Here is a 27,002-nt window from a genome sequence, read left to right on the forward strand (position 1 = left end):
GACAGAACGACACTTGGAATATTCTGTGAAGCAGCAACTAACAGAACTGGTTTTGTTTTCACTCGCTGTGATAAAATTACACAGCAGTTTCCTTCGACCAGAGCATGCGAGGCAATTGCGCCAATGACTTAGGAAATTAATTCATTTGACAGTGCATTTTAGTATTTATTCATAAAAGCAAGAAGATTTTCAAAACCTTTTGAGTAGATGATATGCAGCCATTACAGTTTTCAATTCATGAACTGCAATGCAATTATATGATGAAAATATGAATAGCAAAAATGAAGATAGATTATTACAAGAGTCAATTTAAAGGAAGAGAGCAATCTTCGACATCAGCAGAAAATAGACTTTCAGCAATTTAGCAAAGGCAACAGGTAGATGGGATTATCCTTGGAGTTACAATTTAGTGATCTGAGAGATGATAGAGCAGAAGAATTAATATTGTGCTTCTTTGTAGGTCAGTCCAGCTGTAGTTCTGCGTAAGAAACGCCAGATAGCGAGTGCTTCAAGCAAGACCTCTTTTTTAATCTTATCCACTTCCCCTTGGGTTTGCTTGCCCAGCAATTTTAATTCAATGATTGTTGGATGAGCAGATCTGGGGGTCTGGAGTGCTAGCATAATCTACTCAAGCAGAAACAATGAGCTGGGACCTGACAAAAGGATTGCGAGCCAACGCTTCGTGCCCAAGTTGTTTCAGACCTGGTCCAAACAATCAGCCCAACTGTTTTCACTGTATGCTGGAGGTAAAATGTACCTTTTTTTATCTATGGGAAAATAAATAGGGAGTAAATAAACGTTCATATTGTTTTGCAAATCTTGCCCAAACCTTCCAAGTCGGTGGGGCTGGGGGGGTACATGGGGGAGGGAGTCAAGGGGATGAATACAATCTCAGCTGTTGGTTCAAAAGTTACTAGCAAATACTGCTGCCCTATAAAAATTTTTATATATATATATATATATATATATATATATATATATATATACACACATATATATATATATATATACACACATATATATATATATATATACATTACACACACACACAACAGAGAACCTGCCAATCAGCAAACGGTAAAAGGATACCAAAAAAAAAAAACCTGTCATGGACTTCTTTCCAGCAGCCGCTACGACCTCACCTGTGTGCGCTGTTGCTGGTAGCCATCTGCCATTGCGTTGATATTATGAAATCCTGGGGCGAGAAGGACATGGAAGTAGCCCCCATCATTAGTGTACACTTTCACTCCTTCATTTAACACGATGATAGCCTTTGGAACTGGATTTCCCCTGGTGTCTTTCACAAGCCCATGAACACCCTTGTGAACCTGAAATAAAATCAAGGTTTACAGAACTGGACTAGGGACAACACAGAAAGAAGACTAATTGTATAGTAAAGATAATGCACAAAGGGGCACAACTTAAGGTTGGCAACTGTACAAAAAGGTAGCAGGCTTAAAATCATGAATCGGAGAACAGAAAGATAATGAACATTTTAGAAAGCAACTATTCATGGAGCATCCAGAAAATAAGTCTTTTGCATGGATATTAATACAATTGTATACCTGCTGATTTTATGAAACAAGAAAAGGGATAATTAAGAGGAACACCACAGGCAATCATTCAATTCCTAAATCTTTCTTAGCTCGAATGATAGCTCAAGGCCATGGAGTGTCAATGTAGTCTTACCATTTACTGTCCATAAATGAAGACCAGTCAGGCGGTAACAGTAACACCTGTAAGCTACTATTTTAACCCCTTAAGTGCAGAGGACAAGGTATCTCGTCCTGCGCACTACACTTTCAGGACGGGGGCGAGATAGCTCGTCCTCCGCACTGCTTACCTTTAGGGTCGGCGGATGCTTCCCCCCCCCTCGCCCCCGCTACGGCAGTCATCCTTCCGATCCCCAAGCTATGAAGGGGGAGACTTCCCCCTTCCATGCCAGGGGGTGGACATGATGAGGTTGGAGCATGCTAAGTGCACGAACGTCATCAGGAAGTGATATTTACATGCTGAAGCCATAAGGCTACACTTTTGCGTGCTGCTTGGGCATTTCTAGCCCAATTTCCTTGAGTGAGGGCTCGTTGGAAAGGGGGGACTCCCTTTCCATCGAGCCTTACTCAAGGAGATTGCTGGTCGAGGATCATTCGATCCCCGACAGCAATCACCACTGGACCATCAGGGAATAGGTTTAGGGGGTGGATAGATTTAGGTGGTGGGGTGGGGGACCGCACCGGGCTAAACAGCCTTCACCAAAAAAAGGCAACATATTTTGCATTTCTTTTTTGGGGGAGATGGGTGCTTTTTTATCCATTTGCCCCCAAGGAAGGCAAAAAAACAAAAATAAAAAATATATCAGGCCCACTTGGTGGCATTTTCGGGGCTGGCCCTGTGCCTTTGGGCCAGCCCTACCCGAAATCACCCCCTAGGAGGGAACAAGTTACTTACCTGTAACTGTTGTTCTCCAGCATGGGTCTGGCATGGATTCACATGCTCATGAATATTCCCCGTCGTCAGGCTGGGAATCCTCGGTAAAGAAAAAACCAGTATCAGTTTCGTTTCTGATCTGTCTTTCGTAGTAATAACCAATCACTGGTCTCTGCGTCATACTGACCACAGCCAATGACTGCCCTCTACCTAAGCCCCGCCTCTGGCAGCCATCTTCAGATTTGGAAGCACGTGAAGTGGCAGTATGACCAAGTGAAGAGCCGCAGAGGGGTAGGCGGGAGGGTTCGCATGTGAATCCATGCCAGACCCATGCTGGAGAACAACAGTTACAGGTAAGTAACTTGTTCCTTCTCCAGCATGGGGTATGGCATGGATTCACATGCTCATGAATAAAGAATACATAGCAGTACACACATGCACAACCACGGGAGGTGGCAAAGGCTCAACATTAAGCATTACATCAAACTCAACATTAAGCATCTTACCTCCTCACCAGGCTCACCTCAGGCGAACAGGTTGCGCAGCACTGCTTGGCCGACCCTGGACTCCTCCCTGGAATCCCGATCGACGCAGTAGAATTTCGTGAAGGTGTGCGTCGACCTCCACGTAGCAGCCCTGCATATGTCCAGCAGGGGCACACCAGAAAGGAACGCCGTGGTAGCTGCGATCGCTCTGGTGGAATGGGCTCTCGGAGGGCCAGGCAGCGGTCGGTTTTCCAACCGATGACAGTACATGATACAGCCGGAGAGCCATCTGGAAATGGAAGCCTTCGAGAGTGCCTTCCCCTGATTGACAGGTCCAAAGTTCACAAAGAGTTGTGACGTCTTCCGAAAACACTTCGTGCGGTCCACGTAGAACTTCAGCGCTCTAGCCACATCCAGCGAGTGCAAAGTCCTCTCAGCCGGCGACGAAGGCGACGGGAAGAACACAGGCACCACCAAGGGTTCGTTGAGGTGGAAGTCCGACGGCACCTTGGGCATGAAGGAGGGGTGCGTCCTGAGCACTACCCTCGTGTCGTGAAAAGTCAAGTACGGGGCCTTGCAGGAAAGGGCCTGGATCTCTCCCACTCGTCGTGCGGAGGTGATGGCCACAAGAAACGCTGTTTTCCACGACAGAAACTTCAACGGGGCCGAGTGCAGAGGCTCGAACGGAGGTCCCATGAGCTTGGTCAGCACCACGTTGAGCTCCCACGCCGGGGCCGGAGCCTTCACCGGCGGGAACGATCTGAACAGTCCCTTCATGAACTCTTTCACCAGACGATGAGACCACAAGGACGTCCGCCCCGTGGTTCTGGTGTATCGGGAGATCGCAGCAAGATGAATCTTGATGGACGCGTGTGCCAGTCCAGCTTTGGCCAGCGTCAGCAGGTACGGCAGTACTTGGGGAGCCGTAATCCATAGAGGGTTAATCTTCTGTGCGTGGCACCAGACAGAGAACCTCTTCCATTTGTGTCCGTAGCATTTAAGAGTCGAGGACGCCCTGGCCTTTGCAAGAACCTCTCTGCAGTCGGCCGGTATGTCGTATCCTCCAAACTCTAGCGCTGCAGGACCCAGGCCTGCAAGTACAGCGATTTCGGGTCGTGGTGGAGGATGGCGCCTCCTTCCCTGGAGAGTAGATCCGCGTCCACCGGCAGCTTGATTGACGGGGACGCTGACAAGTCTAGAAGGTCCGGGAACCATATCTGCCTCGGCCACGCAGGTGCGACGAGGATCATCCTGCACCGTGACCTCTTGAGCTGGTTGATGAGCCGGATTAGCAGTGGCAATGGAGGGAACGCGTAAAGGAACAGGCCCTCCCAGGGGAACGAGAAAGCATCGCCCATGCTCCTCGCCTGGGGAAACCTGCTGGCGAACCTCCGGCACTTGGAGTTCGTCGCCGTCGCGAACAGGTCGATCTGGGGTGTGCCCCACCGTTGGAAGAGGCGATCCACTAGATCCTGCCGTAGCTCCCACTCGTGGCACGAGCGCAGCTCCCTGCTGAGTGAGTCGGCGATGGTGTTTTTTATCCCTGCCAGATGAAACGGCACCAGAAACATCCTTTGGGCGACGGCCCAATCCCACAGGTCCTGCGCCTCCTTGGACAGTGCTGGGGACCTGGTTCCGCCCTGTTTCCTGATGTAAAACATGGTGGTGGTGTTGTCGGTGAAGATCCTCACCACCTTGCCCTTGAGGGACGGAAGGAAGGACCTGAGGGCCCAAAACACTACACGGAGCTCTAGGACGTTGATAGGTAGTGATTTCTCCGTCGGGAGCCAAAGGCCTCTTGCGTGCAGATTTTCGGTGTGCGCACCCCACCCTTCCAGGGAGGCATCCGTGGTCACTGTCTCCTGGTGGGCTGGGGTCTGGAAATCCATGCCCGCCGTCAGATGCGCGCGGGTGCCCCACCACCGGATCGCTCGTCGGAAACTCTCGTCGAGTGTGATCCTTTCCTCGAAGCTGCCCGTCGTTTGGATCCAGCGCGCGTCCAGGAACTCCTGCAACGGGCGCATCCGGAGCCTGCACAGGGGAATGAGGTAGATGCAGGAAGACATCATTCCGAGAAGGGACTTGATGGACCTCACCTTGGCCGCGTCGGCCACCAACATCCGTTGTACCTTGCCCAGGATGGCCCTGGTCCTCTCCTCCGACGGGGAGGCCAGAAGGGACACTGTCGAGCCTCGCTCCCAGAAACAGTGCGTCTTGCGCGGGTACCAGGTGGGATTTGGCGTAGTTCACGGAGAATCCCAGGTCCGTGAGAAGCTGGACGGTCCTTGCCGTGTGGTCCACGGCGAGCTCCCTCGTCTTGGCTCGGATGAGCCAGTCGTCCAGGTAGGGGTAGACGTGGATCCCCTCTCGGCGCAGCTGCGCCGCCACCGGTGCAAGGCACTTGGTGAAAACCCTGGGTGCCGACCGTAGTCCGAAGGGGAGGGCTTTGAACTGGTAGTGACGCCCTTGGACCACAAACCTGAGAAATTTTCGGTGCCCTCTTAGGATGGGAATATGGAAGTAGGCATCCTCCAAATCCAACGACGACAGGAAGTCTCCTTCCTCCAGCTGACCCAGGACGTGCTGGAGAGTGACCATCCGGAACTTCTGCGCCTTGATGAACTTGATCAGTCGTCGCAGGTCTAGGATGGGGCGCCATCCTCCCGTCTTCTTCTTCACGAGGAAGTTTCTCGAGTAAACTCCGGAGCCCCGAAGCCTCTTTGGAACGAGTTTGATGGCGCCCTTCCTGAGCATCGCCTTTACCTCCCGGAGAAGCTGCGGGACGTGAAGCTCTTTCCTGGCCACGGGGGGGACGCGCGGGCACCTTCTTTGAAACTCGAGCGCGTGGCCCCGGGCTAAGGCGTCCAACACCCAACGGTCGGTGGAGATGGACTCCCACACGCTGACGAAGCTCGCCAGCCGGCCTCCCACCGGGGTGCTTCGGTGGGGGCCCGACCCCACGGTCGGTTCAATCCTGTTTCGACGAGGCTTTGCCGCCTTGACCTCCTTGGCGACGACGGCGGGGTCCGCCCGACTTGCCTCGTCCCCTATAGGCCTCCTGAGACGACGAGCGGGCCGCTTGACGGTAGGTGGAGAAACCGCCGCCGGAGCCTTTGGAGGCGCCCTTGCCTCCGCTGCTCCGAAAGGGCGGCCGTCGTTGTTGCAGAACCCCAAGGGCCCGGGCCGTCTCCGTGTCCGCTTTAATGGCCTGAAGGGAATCGTCCACTGTTTTCCCAAACAGGTTGTTCCCATCGAACGGCATGTCCAGGACTCTGGTCTGTACGTCTTGACGGAAGTCCGTAGCCTTGAGCCATCCACGCCGCCTAAGGCACACGCTGTTGCCCAACTGGCGAAATCCTGTATCGGCGATGTCCGTCGCAATAGTGATGGCGTGGTCCGACGCCACCTCACCTTCCTGTAGGATCTCCAGGGCGTCCGCCCTCTTGTCGTCCGGTAGGAAGTCCAGCAGGGGAGCCAGTTTGTACCATAGCTCCCTGTCGTAGCGGGCCACGATAGCCAAGGCGTTGGCCGCCTTAATCGTCGTCGCTGCAGAAGAGATGACCCTGCGTCCCATAGAGTCCAATTTCTTTCCCTCGCCGTCCGGCGGGGAAGTCGATGTGGAGGCCGCACCCCCCCCCGCTTTCTTCCTGGCCGCCGCGGAGACGACGGAGTCCGGGGTAGGCTGCGCCCGGAGGCACAGGGGGGCCGCGTCCGGGACCCGGTACTTCTTTTCGTACCGGTCTCTTCTAGCTGGCGTCGTGGAAGGGTTCTTGAGGAGGGCGAGGCCCTCATCCCAAATGCCGTCCAGTAGAGGCACCGCGAGGACCGTCTTCCTCTTGGCCTCGCGCCGTTGATAAAGGAATCCTTCCTTTTTCTTCTCCTCAGGGCAGAGTTGGAAAAGTTCGGATGCCCTGGCGATCATGGAGTGGAACGATCCAATCTCGTCGGGCGGAGAAGCCCTGGTGGGAGGTGACGACGGAAGATCCTCGTCGTAGACCTCGTCGTCCGTACCCGTCGCGGCCGTGTCAGTCCCCGTATCATCCCATCGAGTCGTGGATGGGGAGGAGGGCTGGACGGGGCGCGACGGCTGAAAAGGAGGTGGAGGGTGAATCCTTCTTTTCTTGGGAGGAGGAACGCCAGAAGGTCCCGGTTCTGGGTCCCCCGACTGGAGTGGTTCCTCCGCTGGCAACGGTAGTCTCGTCCTTATCTCCGAGCATAAGGAAAGTATAGCCAACAAAATGGCCGCCGAGTTGTCTTGCGGCGCTGGCAGAGGGGAATCCGACGGGCGATCAGGGGCCGTGGCTTAAGACCTCGATCAGCTCTTCCTCCGAGGTTGAAGCCGAGTCTACGACGACACCCTGCCCCCCCCTTTTTCTTCTCCGCCAGAGATTTCACGGGGGTCCTATCGATGGGCATAAAAGAGGACTCCCTCCGAGGTGGCAGGGAGACTCTGAGCCCCGAGGTCGCCACCACTGGCGTAGCCTCCACAGTCTGAGCCAGGGCCGCCGCGACAGTCTCGATACAGGCCTTAGCCGGATGGATTAAGGCCTTCACCACCTTAGGTGCGCTCACCGCCTTATCCTTGAGGGGGGGGACACTGCCTCGCTCCCCCTCCGATGGGGCCTTAGAGCTCGACCGGGGCCTCTCCAGGAGCTTCGCCGGGTGCTCGGCCTTCCTCTTACCCGACCCAGAGCGTTGGCTCTTGGTTGATGGTACCGGGGAGGATGCGCCCTGCCTGGCGCCCGTAGAGCCCGACCGTTCGGCGCTCCCGGTGCCAGCGGACTCGCGGTGCTTGGCCTTGTGTTGGACCCCCGTCGCCGGGGCGTCCTCAAAGGTCTTAGAAGACCGCTCGGATTTCTTCCTCTTCTTCTCGCCGGACGGGCTCTTCCCTTCCAGCCAGTTGGCGAGACGTTGATGGCGGTCCTTCATGGTCCGCTCCGACATGTTGCCGCAAAACGCACAGTCCTTCTCCACGTGCGTCTTGTCCTCATGTAAGCAGTAGAGACAAAAGGAGTGTTCGTCCTCCTTGAAGACGTTATGCAGCTGGCATCCAGGGCAGACCCTGGACAGCTTTCCGGGCGTCGAGCTTCCCTTCTCCTGGGCCATGTCCGGGACGGGCCTGAGGAAACTTCTGGAGTCCTCCAAAAGCGTAGCTCGACGAAATCTTCACCCTTGAGGGGCGCAGACGAATCCGACACGGGTCCCCGTTGATCGGATGGAGAGTCGGTGGAGCTTGAGGCTCTTTTGACTGAAAAAAAAAAACGAAGTTTTTGAGAAAAACGTGAAAAAATAGCACTAACGCTCGAGAGCGATAGCACGAGGATCCCAACACATGAACGTGCGGTAAAAATCTGAAGATGGCTGCCAGAGGCGGGGCTTAGGTAGAGGGCAGTCATTGGCTGTGGTCAGTATGACGCAGAGACCAGTGATTGGTTATTACTACGAAAGACAGATCAGAAACGAAACTGATACTGGTTTTTTCTTTACCGAGGATTCCCAGCCTGACGACGGGGAATATTCATGAACATGTGAATCCATGCCAGACCCCATGCTGGAGAAGGGCATATTCTTGCTGCATCCCTGTGGTCGGGGGGGGGGGGGGGCAAAATTGAGGTTCTGACCCCATTTTGCCACCCCAGGGAAGCAGCAAGGTAGGTCCACTAGGTAACAAGAGATGAGCTTGTAGGGGGGCTGTTTGGGCAGGCCAATCAGCCCGCCACCTTCACCCCCAGAAAATGCCATCCAGATGGCATAATGTGGTTTTGCCTTTTATTGGGGGCAAATTGCTGCAGTTTTGCACCGATTTCCCTCAAGGAAGGCAAAGCCATATAGGAACATTTTGCCAGAGGACCACTTGGGGGTATCAGGGGGCTGGTCCCATTGTGCCAACCCTGGGGAGCAGTAAGGAGCACTAAGCCACCAGGGAAAAGATTTTGGGGTTAGGGGACCGTTTCAACTGTTTCCCGTTGCAGCACTGCGGCCGTCCTGGATCTCTGGCTGGGCCACATTAGAGCTTTTCCCTCCAGGGAGGGGTGGGGACCCTGCTGGGGCTCCCTGGGAATGCTGCTAGGCCCGAGTACAGGCGACCAACATGGCAGACAGGCGCCCAAGGCTGGGGCAGTACCCGCAGCTGTCCTGGAGCTCTTGCCATGCTGCGTTACAGCTTTTCCCTCCTGGGAGGGATGGGGACCCTGCCGGGGCTCCGAGGGACCACAGCTCGGCTTGGGGAAGTGCGACCCACATAGGGGACAGGCGCTGAAGGCTGGGGGCAGCACCCCCCGCTGTCCTGGAGCGCTGGCTGCACTGCATTACAGCGTTTCCCTCATGGGAGTGACAGTGAGCCTGCTGGGGCTGTAAAGCAGGCCAGCCAGAGCTCCAGAATGGTCAACGGTGATTTCTCTGGCCTAGGGCGCCTGCCTCCCTCGTTGGTTGACCGTCCCAAAGTTCAGAGATTGTCCAGGGGAGCCCTGGCACGGTCCCCCATCCCTCCCTAGGGGGGGGACCTGTAACAGGGCAGCCAGTACTCCAGGATGGTCGGGTTCATGTCCCCCGCCTTTGGCGCCTGTCTTCCATGTTGGGCGACCATCCCCAAGTCCAGCAGCGGTCCCAGTGAGCTCCGGCAGGGTGCCCATCCTTTCCCGAGGGAAAAGCTGTAGTGTTCGCTTCCCAATCCCTTTGGGATACTAGTGGTTTAGCCTTTTCCCTTTGGGACCAAATAGGTGCACCCACACATGGGAGGTACCGTTTTTGTTGTGACACCTCTAGGGACGTGTGAAGGTAGGACATGTGTTGTTGTCGGCGTGTTTCAGTGGTTTCCAGGTAGCAAATGTCTGAATATTTAGTGATTTTCTCAAATTGTGGACTTTGCCAGGCATTGTGGGTAATAGATTCTAGGGTAATTCGCACTAGTCAGACCTCTGTGGATTCCTACGAGTCTTTTCAGAAATGCATGGGGTTCCCCATTCTCCTTGGTGGCTGCAACACCCCAGGCCCAAATCTGTAGCTTGTGCACAAGACCAAAATCCTAAAACATTTCCTCTTCCCAAACCCTTCTGGATACCAGTGTTTTATCCTTTTCCCTTTGCACACAGGTAGGTGCACCCACACACGCGAGTTACTTCTGTGGGAATGTAGGACATTTGTCGTTTTCTCTTTGTTTTGATAAAGTTTTCATACATTTGCTACTGTACCATGTTACACAACCTACATTTAGTCACTGCTTTAGGCACTGTATGCTTTTGTAACGTGCCCAAGTCATCTATACTTCAAAAGGTGTGCTTGTGCTCTTTCAAAAAATGAATGCTTGCCACTCCTCACCACATATGTTTTCCTTATTTTCAAATGCTAAGTAGGTCTGTTTTGGCAGTCAGCATAAAAATCCCGTGTACCATGGCTCATTCTTTGGCTTGTGGTATTTTTGAAAAACATTACGAAAAATGTGGGATTTCCTAACTAGAAGTCCTATGAAGTCTCTTTTTCCTCCATATTTCTTAAAGGCATCTGTACTTTACTATTGCAGCACATAGCTCCTTATGGGCAGTGTTGCTGGGGACCCTTAGAGTCCTCCTTTGAGATTCTTTGTCTTTATCCTAGAGTAACTCCAGTTATCAAGGATAGAGAGAAACTTTACTTTTTAATCACATAGACAATCTCCTAGTTATGGCTGGTGGCAGTGGACGTGTTCTACCAACTATTGTGTAATTTTCCTAGCGCAGGCTATGTTCATAGTCCCAATAGTGCACAATAGGGCGCCCAAGTACCAACCTGGGGCCTCCCTTCTTTTTTCGCCATTATTAGCGTGTTTGTTTTTCGTTAACCCTTCTACCATTCTGGGAGGGGGAGGCCTGTGTGTGTGTTTTGCCTTTGGCAGGAACCCTTGGGTTTCCCTGCCTAGGCTCCAGAGTGTCTGGGCAGGTAGGAATTGGGGGAGGAGTTTTCCATGGTTTATGGTCTTTAAACCTAATGAAATGCATCGAAACACAAATGCATCGATGAAAATCCATCGAAATGCTATCTTTTACATGTAAAAATATGTATCCATCGAAACTTGTCCATTGAATATAGGGATGGACAAGTTTCAATGGATATGTGCTTTTAAATGTAAAAGATAACATTTAGATGCTTTTATTTTCCATGGTAAAACGTTACATGGAGCCGTCCAGTGCTGAAATGTCAGCACTGGCTGTTCCTTGTTACGTTTTATTGTTTATTGTATATTGGGGGCGGTCCCCCCCTCAAACCCCTAACCCCCACCCCGTTAACCCTAACCCAACCCTAACTAACCCCTGCCCTAACCCTTGCCCCAACCTTAACCCTATTTCTAACTCTTGCCATAACCTTAACCCTAAAATCCATCGAATTTCCTTCAATGAAAATGCATTTCGATGGAAAGCATTATCAATGAATAAAATTCGATGGAAATGAATTTGATGAATTCATTTTCGAAGGAAAGTCCAGGTACCGTTTTCAATCCACCTGTCCTTTGTCTGCCAGAGTGCTTAAATGGAGCCAGCTCCCACTGGGGGTCTGGCTGTCCTGATTGGACAGCCGAACGCACCTTTCTGTAAACTGCTGAGGAAGATTGCAGAGGATTGAGTGCTGGAACTGTTTAAAAGCAAGCCCGCCTGCATTTCACTTTCCTTTTCCCTGTCCGTTTGAATTTACCAGGATTCTCCTTTAAGAGGAAAAGGCAGAGTCAGCACTAGCACTTGTATAAAAGGGGCTGCATAAACCCTTGCAGTGAAGCCTGCCAGGCCAAGCCTGGGCAATGTTTGTTGTTAATAGTTCACGTGGGGGGTGAGGGGGAACACACATCCAGTAAATGAATTGCCTGCCTTGTGAAGTACCCTGGCGCCCAGTGAGAGGTTACCACTGCACCTAGCGTGAACTTACTGAGCTCTGCTTCTTGCCCATCTCGACAAATCCGGAAAAGCAGCAGAGAAACAGATACAGAGGTACTGGCACTTTGTTTACCAAGCGTAAAATGCACTCCTCTGGTTAAGCTGCATTTAATTTTATTGAATTCCTGTGCTGCTGCATCAACACTCACTGTCCATGTGCTCTTGCTGTGCTTTGCCAAGATAGATCACATCAAGCTCGAACAGAGTGGGGGGGGGGGGGGGTGTTTCGGAGGGCGACAGAGCGTAAAGCCTTTATGAGTCAACAGGGGAAAAAGGTGGCAAAGCTATTGGACCCTATTGACCAAGCAAACAATGATTAAGGAAATCGTTCAACTATTATACGATACGGCCTGATGATCCGGCAACAAAAGGTGCCAGTGCTGGGTTCAATAAAGACAGGAATTCGGCACACCCGGCAAGGAACTGGGTAATACTGGATAGTGACACTGTGGACAGCACTGAAACCTCGCAAATAGAAAAAAGGCCTGTACCACCACCTTTTCGAAGGAAACCGATGGCTCACCTTGAGATGCAGGAAAAAGCTTAGAGTTTTAAATGCAGCTAATATTTCGTTGCCTGCACTACTGGAGATGGGCTCAATCTTGCCAGGCTATGGAGGTGTCCAACACACCGTCACAATGCGACAGAAAAAGTTTTTTTTTTTCTTTTTTTTTCCAGCCATGGCCACTTGACCGAATCAAAGGCCTTAATTGCGTCCAATGACACAATCACCATTTCCTCAGTCTGTCCATTACTACTTTCAATAATTCGCTGGAGTCGCCTGTGGTTGTTCAAGATGTTCCTGCCTGGGACATATCCCGTTTGATCAGTGTGTATGAGACTGCCAATCACTCTCCTCAGTCTATTTGCCAACACAGCCGTCAGTATTTTGCTGTCTTGGTTAAGCATCGACAAGGGCCGATACGAACTGCAGCTGTGCCCGGGTTTATTAGGTTTCAGTAGCGGTATTATAATCGCTTCTCTCATGGACTCTGGTAAGTTTCCTGTCTCAAATGTCTCATTCAATACGTCCAGCAATGGGGGGGAGGAGCTCTTCCGCGTATGCCTTATAGAACTCACTCAGTAACCCATCTGTCCCCGGCGTCTTACTAGTGGGTAACTGTCGTACCACCTCCCCAAGTTCCTCTAGGGTAATTGGTGAGTCCAGCTCCTCTCTCTCCTCTTCGCTTAACTTAGGCAACCCTATATCCTCCAATGTTCCTGCTATCGTGTCCCAGCAGTGTTCACCATGATCCGCATACAATGCCCCATAATAGTCTACAAACTCTTGGTTGACTCCCTCCTGTGTGTCCGCTACACTACCGTCCTCTCTAGTAATAGTCCTGATCGTGGCCTTGGGATTTTCGCTTTTATATAACCATGCTAGAAGTCGACCTGGTTTATCTCCACCCGCGTGTTGCCTCTCTACGTATTTTCTATAATTCAGATTACACAATCTGTCCCAGTGCTCTGCACAATTCTGTTGTAGCATGAGAATCAACTCTGGTCCCCCTCTAGCGTCATCTTCACCTCTTAAAGCCTCTTCCAATCTCTCTTCCGTCTCCTGTAAATCAGCCAGAATACCACCCTGTAACCCTTTGGATTTTGCAATAGCTGCCCCTCTGATCACCACTTTGAAGGCCTCCCACAGCGTTCCCGCTGAGTCCACACTACCCGTATTTTCCTCAAAGAAATGTACAATCTCCTCCCTTATACCCTCCCTAAAGAGGGGATCTTTCAATGCTTCCGCTCGCAGGCGCCATGTCGGGATCCTCGCTCCCAAAGGGCAATACCGCCAAGCGAGGATTAGGGGCGAGTGGTCCGAAAGTACTCTGGCCTTATATTCAATTTGTACCATCTCTGCAGATACCTCGGGCGTGGTAAAGAAATAATCCAGCCTCGTGTACAGTTGTTGTGGGGCTGAATAATGGGAGTACTGTCTCTCCAGAGGGTGACACTCTCTCCATGCGTCCACAAGCTCAAAGTCAGTTAGTAATATCTGCAGTGCCTTGGCCGCAGGAGCAGGTCTGTCTACCTTCCCATCCGACCTATCCACCCTCGGGTCAAGTACGCAGTTGAAATCCCCCCCCCATATCACTGCACTCCCCACGCACCTGCTTATGTTAGTAAACAACGTCCTGATGTATGCCGCCGTATTCTGGTTCGGGGCATATGTATTCACTATGCTTATTTCCCTATTCTCCACCATCCCTCTCAGGATGACCATCCTCCCATCACTTTCCGCCACCTCTTGTAACCGTTGAAATGGGACATGCGGCGCCACCCAAATAAGCACCCCTCTAGCATAGGCAGAGTAAGAAGAACTCACCATCACCCCCTTCCATTTCCTAGCCACCATATCTGCTTTCTCCCGGGTCAGGTGGGTCTCCTGTAGCAGTGCAATGTCTATTTTTTGCCTGCGCAGGTAGAGCATGACCTTATTTCTTTTCAGGTAACTATTTAGTCCCCTCACATTCCATGTCATTATTCTAAGGTCCCCCACGGCATCTCAAGGCGCCTTCCCACCTCCCACAGGCACTATCCGACCCTGAGGTCTCTACTTCCTTACGCCGGCTCATCTCCAAACCCCAACTCCCCATAACCAAAAACACACCAAACTCCCCATTCCCCAAAACTATATACACTACACTCTCCTCCTCCCTCCCTTCCCACCTCCCACCTCCCCCGATCCCCCCCAACCACGCCCCTCTCAACTTTTGCCCAGCTCCATTCCTGGATCTCAGGCACTCCCGCATCTAGCCCCGATTAACACACTCCTACGTCCAGGGCCCAGCAGGGTAAAGCAGCCCTAGCGGCCACTTAACTAACAGTATTTGGGGGAGGATTACTCCAGTTCCGTTACTCCAATTTCGTCAATTATTACGCATTGTGTTACTATTTAAATTACCTTTAATACATTCCCACTATATTCCAGTCCATTACGAGCCAAGGCCCGCCTGTTAATCAGTGTCTTATCTGTCTGGTTTCCCAGTGCAAACCGGATCATCCACCCACTTAACCCCCTGTTCGAATAGCCATGTCCTTCAAGAATCGCCATCTTGCCTGTCCCGGTTCGCCTCTTTCTCTGGGCACCCTAGCAAGTCCAACCATGCCACGACATCCTAAGGGGTTTCGAAGAAGAACGCATTGTTCTTGTGCAGCACTTTAAGTTCAGCCGGGTACAGAAGCATGTATTTGATGCCTGCATCTCGCAGCCTCCTTTTGACAGCCACATAATTATACCTCTGCCTCTGTACCATCATCGTGTAATCCGGGTATGCCGTAACAGTTGTAGTCGCTCTCTCAATCGTACCGCCCTTACGAAAGAATTCCAGGATCTTTTCACTGTCTCTATAATTCAAGATCTTAGCGATAATAGGCCTTGGTGGGGCCCCGGGTCGTGGTTTCCGCATCAATGCGCGGTGCACACGTTCCACCGTGAACCCCTGGGATAGTATTTCGGCCCCTATTGCTTGAATAATCATATTTTCAATATAGTTTGTAGGGTCCCGGCCTCCTTCTCCCTCCGGCAGGCCAACAACCCGTATATTGTTCCTCCTCGCCCTTCCTTCCGCTTCCTCAACCCTATTTTCCAGATTGGCAACCTGCTGCTTCAGCACCTGGATTTCTTTGGCATTACCACTGCTAACTTCCGTGTTGGTTTGTACTGCACTCTCCAAGTCACTGGTCCTGTCTGCCAGCGCTCTGACATCCTGTCTCAGCAGGGTTAGTTCAGTCCCCACCGCGTCGATCTTAGTTTCCAGGGCAGCCCGTAAGTCCGCCATTGCTAGGCCCCATTTCGCGCTCATCTCCTTTATCGCCTCCAGGATCTGCTGTTTGTCTCCTTCCGGAGCGTCTTCTGCACTAGCCCCTTCCTTGCTCTGAGCTAGCATAGTAGGGGTCCTCTGCATCCTTGCGAAAACTTCTATGGTGGGTTGCTGGGCCTTGGTTTTAGCAGGTTCCGCCGCCATGCTGTTACCTACCGCCCGTATGCAGCACCAGCCAATGTTAACAGTCAACTGCCAAGGCTTTGCCAGTCGGCTGGGTTACTATCGGCTATCTAATGTGTGACTGCGCCAAATCAAAGTGGATTGCGGCCTCCCACGTATGTCGGGTTCCTTCCACCAATATACTTGAACTCCTATGACACCCGGGTCAGAGTCACGAGAAGCAGCTTAACTCACTGCAGGGCCCAGTTACTTGCACTCACTCTTGGTGCGCACACCTGAACGCAGGGCCTCCAGCCGCCCATGTAGATTTTCGTATGGTGCTTCGTTTCATTTATGAACGTTTCAGACAGGAGTGTCCAGCCCCCACGCTATAGTACCAGCCAGACACGCTGCAGGGCCCTGTTGCAGTACACGCACCTCCGAGCGTGAGGCCTTAGTTGCACAAATGGTTAACCTAGTGCAGGGGTCGCACCGTGGGCTTTGTGCGGTCAGCTGGCATCAGGCACGCACTTAATTTCGCTGCCTCCAGGCACTCACGGTTCGCAACAAAGTTCCATCTGCTGCCCAGTCGCCTAGAAATGAACTGCCTAGCACGTGGCTTGCGAGCGGCAGGGAGCTGCGGCTGTGTTTCACACGTACTGTAATTGTCCGCTCGTGATACAAACATCACATCCCAGAAGCTTCGGTGCTGGTCGTGGGCGGCTGGTGTTCTCGCAGTTCCGAAACTCAGCGAAAATCAGCTGTTCGGGGATCGCGGCTCCCAAAACTGCAACTTTGTAGCAAGTCCCCGTCGCTACAATTGCTTGCGCTTGCTAGCGCTACTCCGTGTGCCCGATGCTGCTTGGGAAAGGGCTGGTCAGATCTCGCCTGTCGTTTGCTTCATGCTCTGGTCAATGGGGAGTTTCGTGGTCCCTCGGGCTGCGCAGACCTTTCCTTTGTTCTCCGCCATCTTGGCCACGACAGATCCAGACGGCTGTTCGCTTCAACTTTCGCTTAACTCCCGATCTGCCAATGCGAATAACTTGCTTTTCAAGGCATCTACAGTCCATGCATTCCAACGCTCATATCTTCAGGTTCTGGGCATTTTAGTCGAATTTTCGAGCGTAATTAGTCGGATCTACGGCGGATCTCGCAGGAGCTCGGCACACAGCACGTCCTACTCCATGGCCAGTTGGCCACGCCCCATGCGACAGAAAAAGTTAGTCCCTGTGGAGTGTAATGTGTTCACTACCTTTGATGATTGGTGTCTTGTAACCCTGAATGTGAAGCAGATCATTTGTTGCCCGCAGGTCGTAGTGGGAGTAGAAAAAAGGGAATCCCAGCGATAATTTCAGTCCAGTTAACCAACAGGTTTGCTCCCTTAAATTTGATTAGGAATGTGCTGGAGGAGCCAACGCAATGAACAGGAATTACAGAGAGAGAAAGTAGCAAAGGAAACTGGGAAGACCGTGGATGATGGTGAAACAGATGGTATAAATGTGAGGAAGAGCCCTAATGCATCCAACCTTCCCCCTGGCATTCGGCCTGATTTTAGGTGGAGGCCAGGGGTCCAGGGGAAGATATCTAAAAATAAGGTATTTTCATGATCAGTTGGAACTCAGGTGGATGAAGAGGCCTGGGACTCTAGCTCGACGAGGGCTGTAGAGGTTCCTACAATTAGGGTGAATGAAATTCCTGGGGGTTGTTTGTAATAGTGGGGCCGTGTTCACTGCCAACAGCATGGGGAAGGTTAATATTGGTTTAGTTCTGGTGGAAGCTTTGAATAACCTAGTAGGGGAAATAAAGCAAGAACTAGGAGTAGTCATATGCAGGGACTGATTGCCTAGAAAGGAGAGGACTAACAAACTGGGGGGGGAGGGGGATTCAAAATTGGCCTTACCCAGCCAGTGGTGTTCCTGCCGACTAACACCCTCTGTCATGATGCCTACCCCCGGGCATCCGGATCAAGCCCATCAGCCCCGGGAGCAGGCATCCAGATATTTAATAAAACCCCAGCAGCCCCGGCTGGGGGCCGTCTGGGTTCAGTCCTGGCGCCTTAGGCGCCAGGCTCATAGTCTTTACTTACCTCATGCAGACCATGCTGCAAATGAATCCAAGCCAACGTGAGGCCTGAATGGGACTATTTTACTACAGGGACTATTTTATACTTGGGTGTGGGTCTAGGGACTTCTTACCTGGAACTACTTTGGAGGCTATTTAAACCACGCCCGAACAGCAGCACATGCTTCGTGTTATTCTGCATCCAGCAGCGTAACGCTCACCGTGCCTGCAGTCAGCATCCAGTCTTCAGCCACGCCCGTCTCGAATCCAGAGCGCCTAGCAATAGAAGAAAGAAGAAGGAAAGGTTAGAAAACAGATATTATTTCAATCCTTACCTGAATTCTGGATCCATCACGTCTTCGAACTTGAAAAGGACATTATTCTACACGCGTCGCATTGCCAGCTGCAGCGCCGCGCAAGACTCACCAGTCCTCATAGCATTTTTCGATCTGGCGCAGCCTCCATCATTTTCTCCGCCAAATTCCACCATCTAGGGGACAAAAGAAACATAAGGTGAGCCGAAAAAGCCAACAAATACAACCTCTCCACCATAGACTTACCTGATTAACAACCAGAGGCATTATTCTGTAACAAACCGCAACTTCTTACGCCGCACCTGTAAGGAGAGAGAAACCAGCAATTTAAGCACACGCATCTTTTGCCGGACACTGTTGGGTAATACAGACTCTTACCTGAACACCATCAGCTGCCACAAGACAATCTTCCCTTGGACTCAGCTGCAACACAAGAAAGGAATGTACAAGAGTGAACATCGGACATATTGAACTCCTTGAACTTTATACTTACGGGTTCTCGGCTGGAACCTCGGAGTCTCTTCCAACGCCTTCAAACCAGTGAAGTAACTGGTATCTACGCGCCCCTGCATTCCACGCAGGATGGAGAGCTCATCATTTACAAACATAAGGTGAGCTCACTGAAAGTGAATATCTGTGGCGATTAGTGGGGAGAACAGTGGTGTGCCATTACTAGAATCCACGGGTGGCTAAATCCCTTTCTCCACTTGCAGGAGAATACTTCTACGGGTCAAGCAGACGAGGTTAGGCGGTCCAGTCCAGTCTGTCATCTCTGCACTACGCTTCACATTGGAGGAGGTCACAGCTGTCCGGGTCCGATCGACGCCCCTGTGGGAGCCAGGTGAGCGTAACACCCTCTCAGGTTGGCAAAATCAAAGGGATTGGTTACGAGGGGAGGGTCAGATAGTGAACACACATTTTCCACCAACCCAGCAGAACTCCAATGGTCAGTGTTGCAACCCTTCTTCCTGACCAATGTACCTAGAGTCCTTGGTGAATGTAAGGAGTCTAGGGAAGGCTTGACTAACAATGTATGTCATTGGCTAAGGTCAAAGAGGGCCTGCTTGTCTATCAGGAATTACATAGTTCAGTGCACTCGCCTGCCCCTTACCTTATAAAGAGATTTTATTAGAGTGCATTTAAAATCCAAACAACTTGTGGAGGAGCTGTTGGCTATGGAACAGCGGACTGTGCCCTTCAATTCGCTGGAGATAGTGCTCACTTTGAATCCCCCCCACCTCCCTTCGCCGTCTCCTCCCATGACAGGTTCCTGGTCCAGGCTGGCTACTCGCATGCTTGTACCTAAGGGCAATATTGTAGCAGTATCCTGGAGCTCAGGTGTCCCCCCACCACACTCAAACCAAAACCAGAGGGCAACTGTTATTGGGACCTGCTGCTCTACTCAAACCAGGTATTGGAGACAGATCGAGTGCAGTAGGGCGACCACTTCAAGCTGAAAGGGTCCTGTGTTCTCTCTAGGGAGGGGACACACACGGACAAGGGATTTTCCAGCTGAGGGTGAGATAAACTCATCAGTGACGGGATGAATAGATTGATAAATGGTTGAATCTGGAGTAGGATGTCTAACTCCCAATAACAAGACCTCCCAGGACTCCTGCAATGACACTGAATCAGTGATTGCTCTGAATGGCTCGCCCACAGTTTTGCGCATTAAGTTCTGGGATATTGCTGGCCTCCAAAAATACATGGATGACACGTCCTGGTTAGATCTGGTGTGTACCCATGACATAGTGGCACTTCAAGAAACATGGCCTTTTGTGTCCCATGATATCCAAGGTTATTCTATCATTTTTACTCCTGAAAGTCGAGAGGTGGCTGCCCTAGTGGTGGTCTGTGGTGGTCTAATTCTCTGGGCCAGTGTAAATCTATTTACCTCAATATGCATGCACCAGATTAACTCAAGGGATTACATGGAAGTATATCTGCAGTGCTCAGATGGCATTTACCTTTTGTTAAACAATTTGCACAACCAAAAGGAAAATGCTGCTGGTAACTCCCTGTTCTTGCTACTGGAGTTAAGGGTTGCTCGATGAAGAGAAAGCCCAAAAGGTGTGGTAAAAATAGTTGTAGTGGGTGACCTAAATGTTGAGTTCAAACCACTTGAGAGTATGTTCGGCCTAAGTGATGTAAGTTGGGGTATTAATGAACTGATGGCAGAATGCCCTATAAGGAAAGAAAAATGCCCACGTGGTGGCCAACGTGTCCCTGTCCTCAGGACTAAGGGTGCGTAATGGGGGACTACCTAGTGACCAGTCCACTAGAACAACTTTTGGTACGGACCTTAAAAATAGTCTGATCAACTAGGGTTTGGTGAACTTCAAATCCTGGAAGCACCTGCAGGACTTTAGTGTGTTGAATAGACCAGAAAGTGATCATAATCCAGTCATAGCAACGGTCCTAGGGTCTCTATTTGGTTGGGGGTTGGGGAAATACTAATAATCAGTGTGTGGTCCCGACTGAGATTCAGGGTGAAGCCAGGCATGTTATCAAGTGGGGTCCAATTGCACTTGAGCCCAAGTTACTGCCCACTTATGCAAGCATACTCCCATTACTTCAGGCTTTTTATGCTAGCGAGGAGAGAGACGTTAAGCATATGCTACTAATAGATGAGGCATTGGCCAATACTTGGGAGACTGTTAGAGTAGGCCTCGGACCATTGCCAGGGCAAAAGCAGTGCGTAAAACCCCCTGGAATGATGGTGAATGCTGTGCTGCAAAGAAGCCATTGATTGAACATGCTAAGGGAGTACGTGGTGGGGGTGCATCGGCTCTAGTGGTGGCTAGGGTTGCCCATTGTAAATTGCTGAAATTGAAAAATGATGGCTATTCTGACCAGCTATGGGATGGCCTCCTCCAGGCATCCCTGGAATCACCATTTGTGGATTTCTGGTTGTGTCTAACTCTGGATGCTATTCCGGAGGCTGCCTGGGGTTGGCCATTTCAAAAACTTAAATAAGGCCCTCAACTTCCCCCTAATCATTATTGAAGGCACCATCCCAACGGGGACTGGTGAGGAGGATCCCTCCCCTTTGGTACTATCTCGGAAAGATGTTGAGGTGGCAATAAGGTCTCAAACTGGGAAAGGTGCCTGGACGAGATATGGTCCCCACCGACTGGTGTAGGCAGGAGGTGGTGATATGGATCCCTTTCCTGCTAAAACTTTTCGATGGCTTACTAGCAACTAATACAGTTCTGCATTCATGGACCCAAGCAGTGCTTGTCCCCATATTCAGGAAAGGAGATGTGTGATCTCCTTCCAACTATAGACCCATCTCCCTCCTTGACACGGGGGGGGCAAGCTCTTCACTAAGGTGGTGCTGGGACACTTGGATGCATGGATTCTGGGAACAGGGGCCTTGAACCATCTCCAGGCAGGGTTCAGGTGCAATGTTAGTACTATTGATCAGGAAATGAGGCTCCATTTGATGACGGAAAAGTTTGTCATGTTAATGACTATGAATGTGTATTCAATATTTATTTACCTCAAAACTGCATTTGATAGTGTGCCAAAGGCGAGACTGTGGCAGCTTATGTTTAATTTTGGGTACCCTGTCAGGCATTTTGAGAGCAATCCAATTTATATATACGAAGAATGAGGTGCTAATTAGCTTCGCATTGGATGGCCAAACAACAAAAAGGTACAAATAGTTGGTTTTGGGGGCCAGGCAAGGCTCGGTCCTTGCCCCCAGCTTGTTCTGCCTGTTCATTAATGCGCTCATTGAATTGCTGTTGGGTGAATCCACTGATGCGCCATTATTGGCGAACAATAGAATTCCGATTCTGTTTGCAGATGATTCTGTCCTGCTTGCCTCATCCCTGCCCACCCCCCCCACACCCCCCCATCCCCAGGTCTCTGAAAGCAATTCATTTTTTAAAATGTTTGCAAAGCTAATCATTTCATTATCAATGTCAAGTAAACGCAGTTACTGCTGTTTACCAAAAAATGGGCAAGAGTAAACAGTGTCTTACTGTAAGTCTTAGGGATGGTCCAATAGAGCAGGTCACACAATATGATTACCTAGGCGTGAAAATGAAGGCTAACTGTGCATGGAATGACCAGGTAAACAGGGCGGCACTATCCAGATCTCCCATTGTGTCTTCTTCGTTTTGATGCGAAGGAGATTCTGGATAAGAGAAGGCCACAAACACCCACACCAGGTCGATCTCTTGAGTTCTCAGTGAACGAAGGATAGGATCCAAGTATCCTGAAACTAAGAAGCCGAGTCGAGGAACTGGTGGAAGGTTTGGCACCTTGAGCCTGCTGTCGCCCCGCTGGACCCACTCCCACCCCCCCCACAACCTCCACTCTCTGCATCTGATCAAACTAGAAGGTCTGCGAAGAAGCTCGATCCATTGGAATAGTGGGACCAACTATTCTTGGCACCTTCATCAAACCCTGCAAGTAAGCCTTCTCGGAAGTTTCCCTGGGCCAACCAGTGGGCTGACCAGCTTGCAAAGGACCTTTGCTCTGACACTGCCACCGTTTCGAGTAGACCCTAGAAACTTGGTACATCGCAAGCTCAGTGTTCACGGCCCTCTCACACCAAATTTCGTACACTTGGCATTCCCAGGTCTGGAATAAAGAGAGCGCCCGTACCGGAGTACACTCTTACCGTGTCGCCCAGCCGTGGTGACAAACTTCACAGGAGCCCTGAAGCCTGCTATAGTGAAACTGGCCTGATCCATCCACCAGGAGCGGAGAAATCGCCACTGTCCCGCCAGAGAATCATCGCTGTAACTTTGCAGCTGAAAGCCGCAGAGCAGCACAACTGCCGCATTTGAACCTGCAACCAAAGTGGACTCGACTGCCAAAGTTTGGCCAGAGTGTGCCGGGGGTCGGTGAGTACCTGCAACACTTACCGGTGACCCCTAGCTCATCCATCCATTTTTACGCACGAGTGTCCCCCCTCAAGGCCACTTTCCTTTCCACAGAGCCTGAGCTATCGAAACTTTCCCAACTCCTGGAACCTGTTCTGCCCTTTTGGGGAGACCCTCCACGAATAGTGGGAACTTGTTCTTTCTTGCCTTACCCACCATCCTGAGCTGATACAGCCCCCGCAAGAGACCCGGTTTTCATCCTTCTGCACTATTGCGTGCACCAGCATTTGAAAGTACATTGAGGGATTGGCTCCTCTCTTCCTAGGGACTGGATTGCCTCTCAGGTAGGGTTAACTTTATGAAGAACTGCCTAAAGACTATTTGCACTGCTTGCTTCCTTTCCCTTTTAGGTTGTGGACCCATTCTGTGCTTTTATCCCTTTAGACCACTTCAAAGGACTTGAATAAATGTACTTATATTTTTAATATAGATACACTTGTCTGGGACCGATTTATAGTGCCTTTTCCACTGTGTGCTCATGGAGGTCTTTCAGTCACCCTCGCCACTCCTGAGACCTAGCCTTGACTGCCGCCATGCTACCTTGATTGGTCTGGCTTGTCCAGAAGGGTACCTTGTTCCAAGAAACTAGGCTGGCCTTATGAACCTCTGCCCACCAGGTCAGAGTTCAGAAATCCATTTTAACAAGTACCAACACAGGTTGGGTGATATTGTATGTATATTTGTTCTATATAAAGTGCAAGTGCTATATAATAACACATGATTATCATTTGGCCTTGGACGTCTGCTTGCATACACAGTAATTTGCTAATATGGGTCTATACACACTGATTAATGATACAAATGGTGATCCATTCTTGTATGAAATGTATATCACATTATAGTGATATCGTAACCATATTTTTTGTAGTGTACTTAGGAACAATGCTATGTGATGCAACTTCCTGTTTTGCCAAGGGGTGACAGGTCGTGTTCCATCACTTCCCGTGATGTCACTTCAGGGTGGGGGTCAAAAGACATCACTTCCTGCGATGTCATCAGAGGTCATGGGTTGTGTGATGTCACTTCCGCTACTCCTGGCATTTTGGTGAAATGACGTCCCTGCTCAAACTGCTGCTTGTGTCCCTTTAGCAAGTCGTTTATCAGGATCTCTCACGCTGATCAAGTTGTCTTATATATCTTCCTTCCTACAGACTAGAATGTATCCATAGGAACCTTTGATTTCTACAGCTTTGCAAGACTTTAAGCTGCTACAAACTGCCTTTTAGCTGGGGTTGCGTTTCTTGACTTTGCGAAACTGTCTCTAGAACCTGAAGCTCTGCTAGGATAAAACTAACCAACTGTTTTCCTTCCTAAATATCACTATTTTATATGTGTATGTTGACTAAATACAATTACCGTATTACTTTATGGGTGTGCGTTATTACCAATGGTATGGTAGACCTGTCAAACGCCTGTAACAATTGTGCACGTTCAGCAACTACCAACTAAGAAGTGGCCTTTTGAAAGTATTGTAAAGTATACCTATGTGTGTAAATTGCGCAGTATTTAACAGTGAGTCTTGTATAAAGATAATAAATCTATATTTTAATGTACATTTGTGTGTTTCTTTGATGTGCATTACTAGCTAGATTCAGTGTACTTACCTATATCTCACATCTTCCTCTAAAAATCAGCCTGACTGTTCTGCCACCAACAAGGTCTGTGAGTAATACAGATTGATACTAAGAGTTGGGGATCTACAAACCACTGGGATAGTTTACTTAAGTCTTACCTCCAAGTGGGACTTCAGGAATACTCCCCCAACAGTGATTCAGTTGGTATCTGGCTATAAGCACAAAACTATTTCAATGAAAATAGGATACCATAATGAAATCAACATGTTACAATTATTTTGTAAAGTAGGAATCCAAAAGACAGGGCTTATAAATTCTGCAGTACGTAACTAGTTTCATTTAACCACAAAGAGTCTGACCTCCACTAACATGCTGAGTAGGGATTTCTTGTTGTCAGCCCACAGGGACGGGAGCTGTCCAGCGCTCGGAAAGTTGCAACAGCTGGTGTATACTGTGATCTCTGGACAATGGCCAAATGTGACACTGTAATCCTAGAAAAGACAAGCAAGGAGACAGGTGTAGTAAGCAGTAGCAGGGTACACAAGCGTAAAAGCACACACCCCAAGTATCACAGGATTCTAAATGTATACAGTTTATTTATGGGATCTTGGTTGCAACATCGTCTTGCGGTACCTCTTACTATTAGCCTTACCACAGCTCTTTTTTCCCCTTTCGACATGTAAGATGTGGTCCTGCAAGTCCTCTGGGGAGAGCTTTTTATGTTCAGGGTTTCCACGAAAGGAGTCCTGTCTCAATGCACAAAGGGGAGTCTGCATAGCAAATATGCTAACAAATTTATATGGCTTTATTATATAACAAGCATTAATTAACATTGGGGCGCTGTTGTGCAGCGAGTGGATGAAGAAGTAAATCGCTGCTGCTCCGTTGTGGCCAATATAATCCTGCAGAAATGTATTGTCCAACAGCCATGAACTACTGAGAACGTGGAATATCTGGATGGCGGAAGGTCTCAGCAACATTTAGAATCATTCCCCATTGAAAGCGGTGCAGGGAACCCCCGACACGACTGCCGAAGCGGAGGTGAAGTGCAGTGCCATCTTAGGATTGATCATGAGGTGAACCCAGCGGGCAAGCAAGAGACCCAGCGTATAGAAAAATAAACACCAGAGTGTCGGGAGACAGGAAACTAGATACCCGAATGGATTATAAACGTAATGCTGTGGTATTCCTGACGGGAGGAACACAAATCATAAAGTTGTGGTGGACAAGCCGCTCATGTAGGGAGTCGGCTGGCGTGCAAAGAAACAGTTCGCCCCAGCCAAAAGTCGATTGGAGGGTACTAACTGCATAAATAAATAGGCAGGCGCTGCAGGAGCAAGGTACGGGCCCGCAGTACCATTGGCAGACTACAGGCCTATAATTACAGTGGCGATAAGAGCCCTGACACGGGACAGGATTGAGACACCTGGCGCCACTGAGCAGGCTACAAAGGGATCAGAGTGGCAGGCCACGGCTACTGCAAGTAAGGTGGAACACTCGGCAGACAAAGAGGATAATGCTGCCTCTAGTACTGCACTACACCCAACTGCTGGGCTCAGATGTATCCCATAGAGGGCGAACACAGACTGTCAAGTAAGCTGGGAACCCACACCATAGTGGGGGATTGCTGAGTTGCTCCATGCTATTAGGTCAAAGGGAGGCATTGCATTGGTAGGGGTTCATCAACTCCGAGGGGGTCAGTTATCAGTTACCATAGGCAGGAAGCACTCACAAGCTTACCAGAAAAAAAAAAGAATGGAGTTCACTGCCTGAGACCAATCGACGTAGCATTGCAGTGGAGACAGTCAGCCATCACAGCAATCAATGACCCATCTCTCTCGTCAATCCTTTCTGCATATCAAGGACCCGGCCTGGAAGACATTGTAACGCCTGAGGTCCCCTTTCCTTCTCACCAGAAATCTTATTACAGCGCCACCACAACGATGGTGAAAGGGAAACAAAAAATGGAGGTCTATGGAGGTCCGAAACCAAAGACTACTAAACAGTCCCAGGACCGACAGGATGGCGAGACAGGTACATCATCTGAGACTGGAGGACTAACGCTGGAGAATCTCATGACAGCAATACAGGATATGAGGAAGGCATTAGCGACTAAAATACAGGAGGTCGGGGTGGATGTATCATTGGTACGGTCTGACCTCAAGAAAGTTAATGATAGGGTGTTGGTGGCAGAAAATCCGGTCAGCGACCCGGAGGATGTGGTGGACTCCATGAGGAATCAAATCAGGGGCCTGGTGGGGGAGACAAGGGTCCTCGAGGACAGAGGAGAGGACGCAGAAGGGTGCTCAAGGAGTTTCAACATTTGACTGATAGGGGTGCCTGAGCGAGAAGACTGGGACAGTACCAATCTACATGGACAAATTGATATTGCACATTTTACACCCCTGCAGCCT

General features: G+C 50.3%; 1 protein-coding gene across 1 annotated transcript in view; it reads right to left on the reverse strand.

The window, feature by feature from the left end:
- Window positions 1-27,002, reverse strand: part of CPD (carboxypeptidase D) — a 750,705-nt gene that overhangs the window by 32,283 nt on the left and 691,420 nt on the right. Inside the window, exons 18-19 of the mRNA XM_069615245.1 lie at window positions 24,948-25,079; window positions 1,143-1,328 (exon numbers count right to left, since the gene is read on the reverse strand). Of these exons, the coding sequence (XP_069471346.1) occupies window positions 1,143-1,328; window positions 24,948-25,079 (318 nt within the window). The remainder of the gene's footprint in view (window positions 1-1,142; window positions 1,329-24,947; window positions 25,080-27,002) is intronic.

This window comes from Ambystoma mexicanum, chromosome 9 (assembly GCF_040938575.1).
Source record: "Ambystoma mexicanum isolate Mex_15411 chromosome 9, UKY_AmexF1_1, whole genome shotgun sequence".
Taxonomy (NCBI): domain Eukaryota; kingdom Metazoa; phylum Chordata; class Amphibia; order Caudata; family Ambystomatidae; genus Ambystoma; species Ambystoma mexicanum.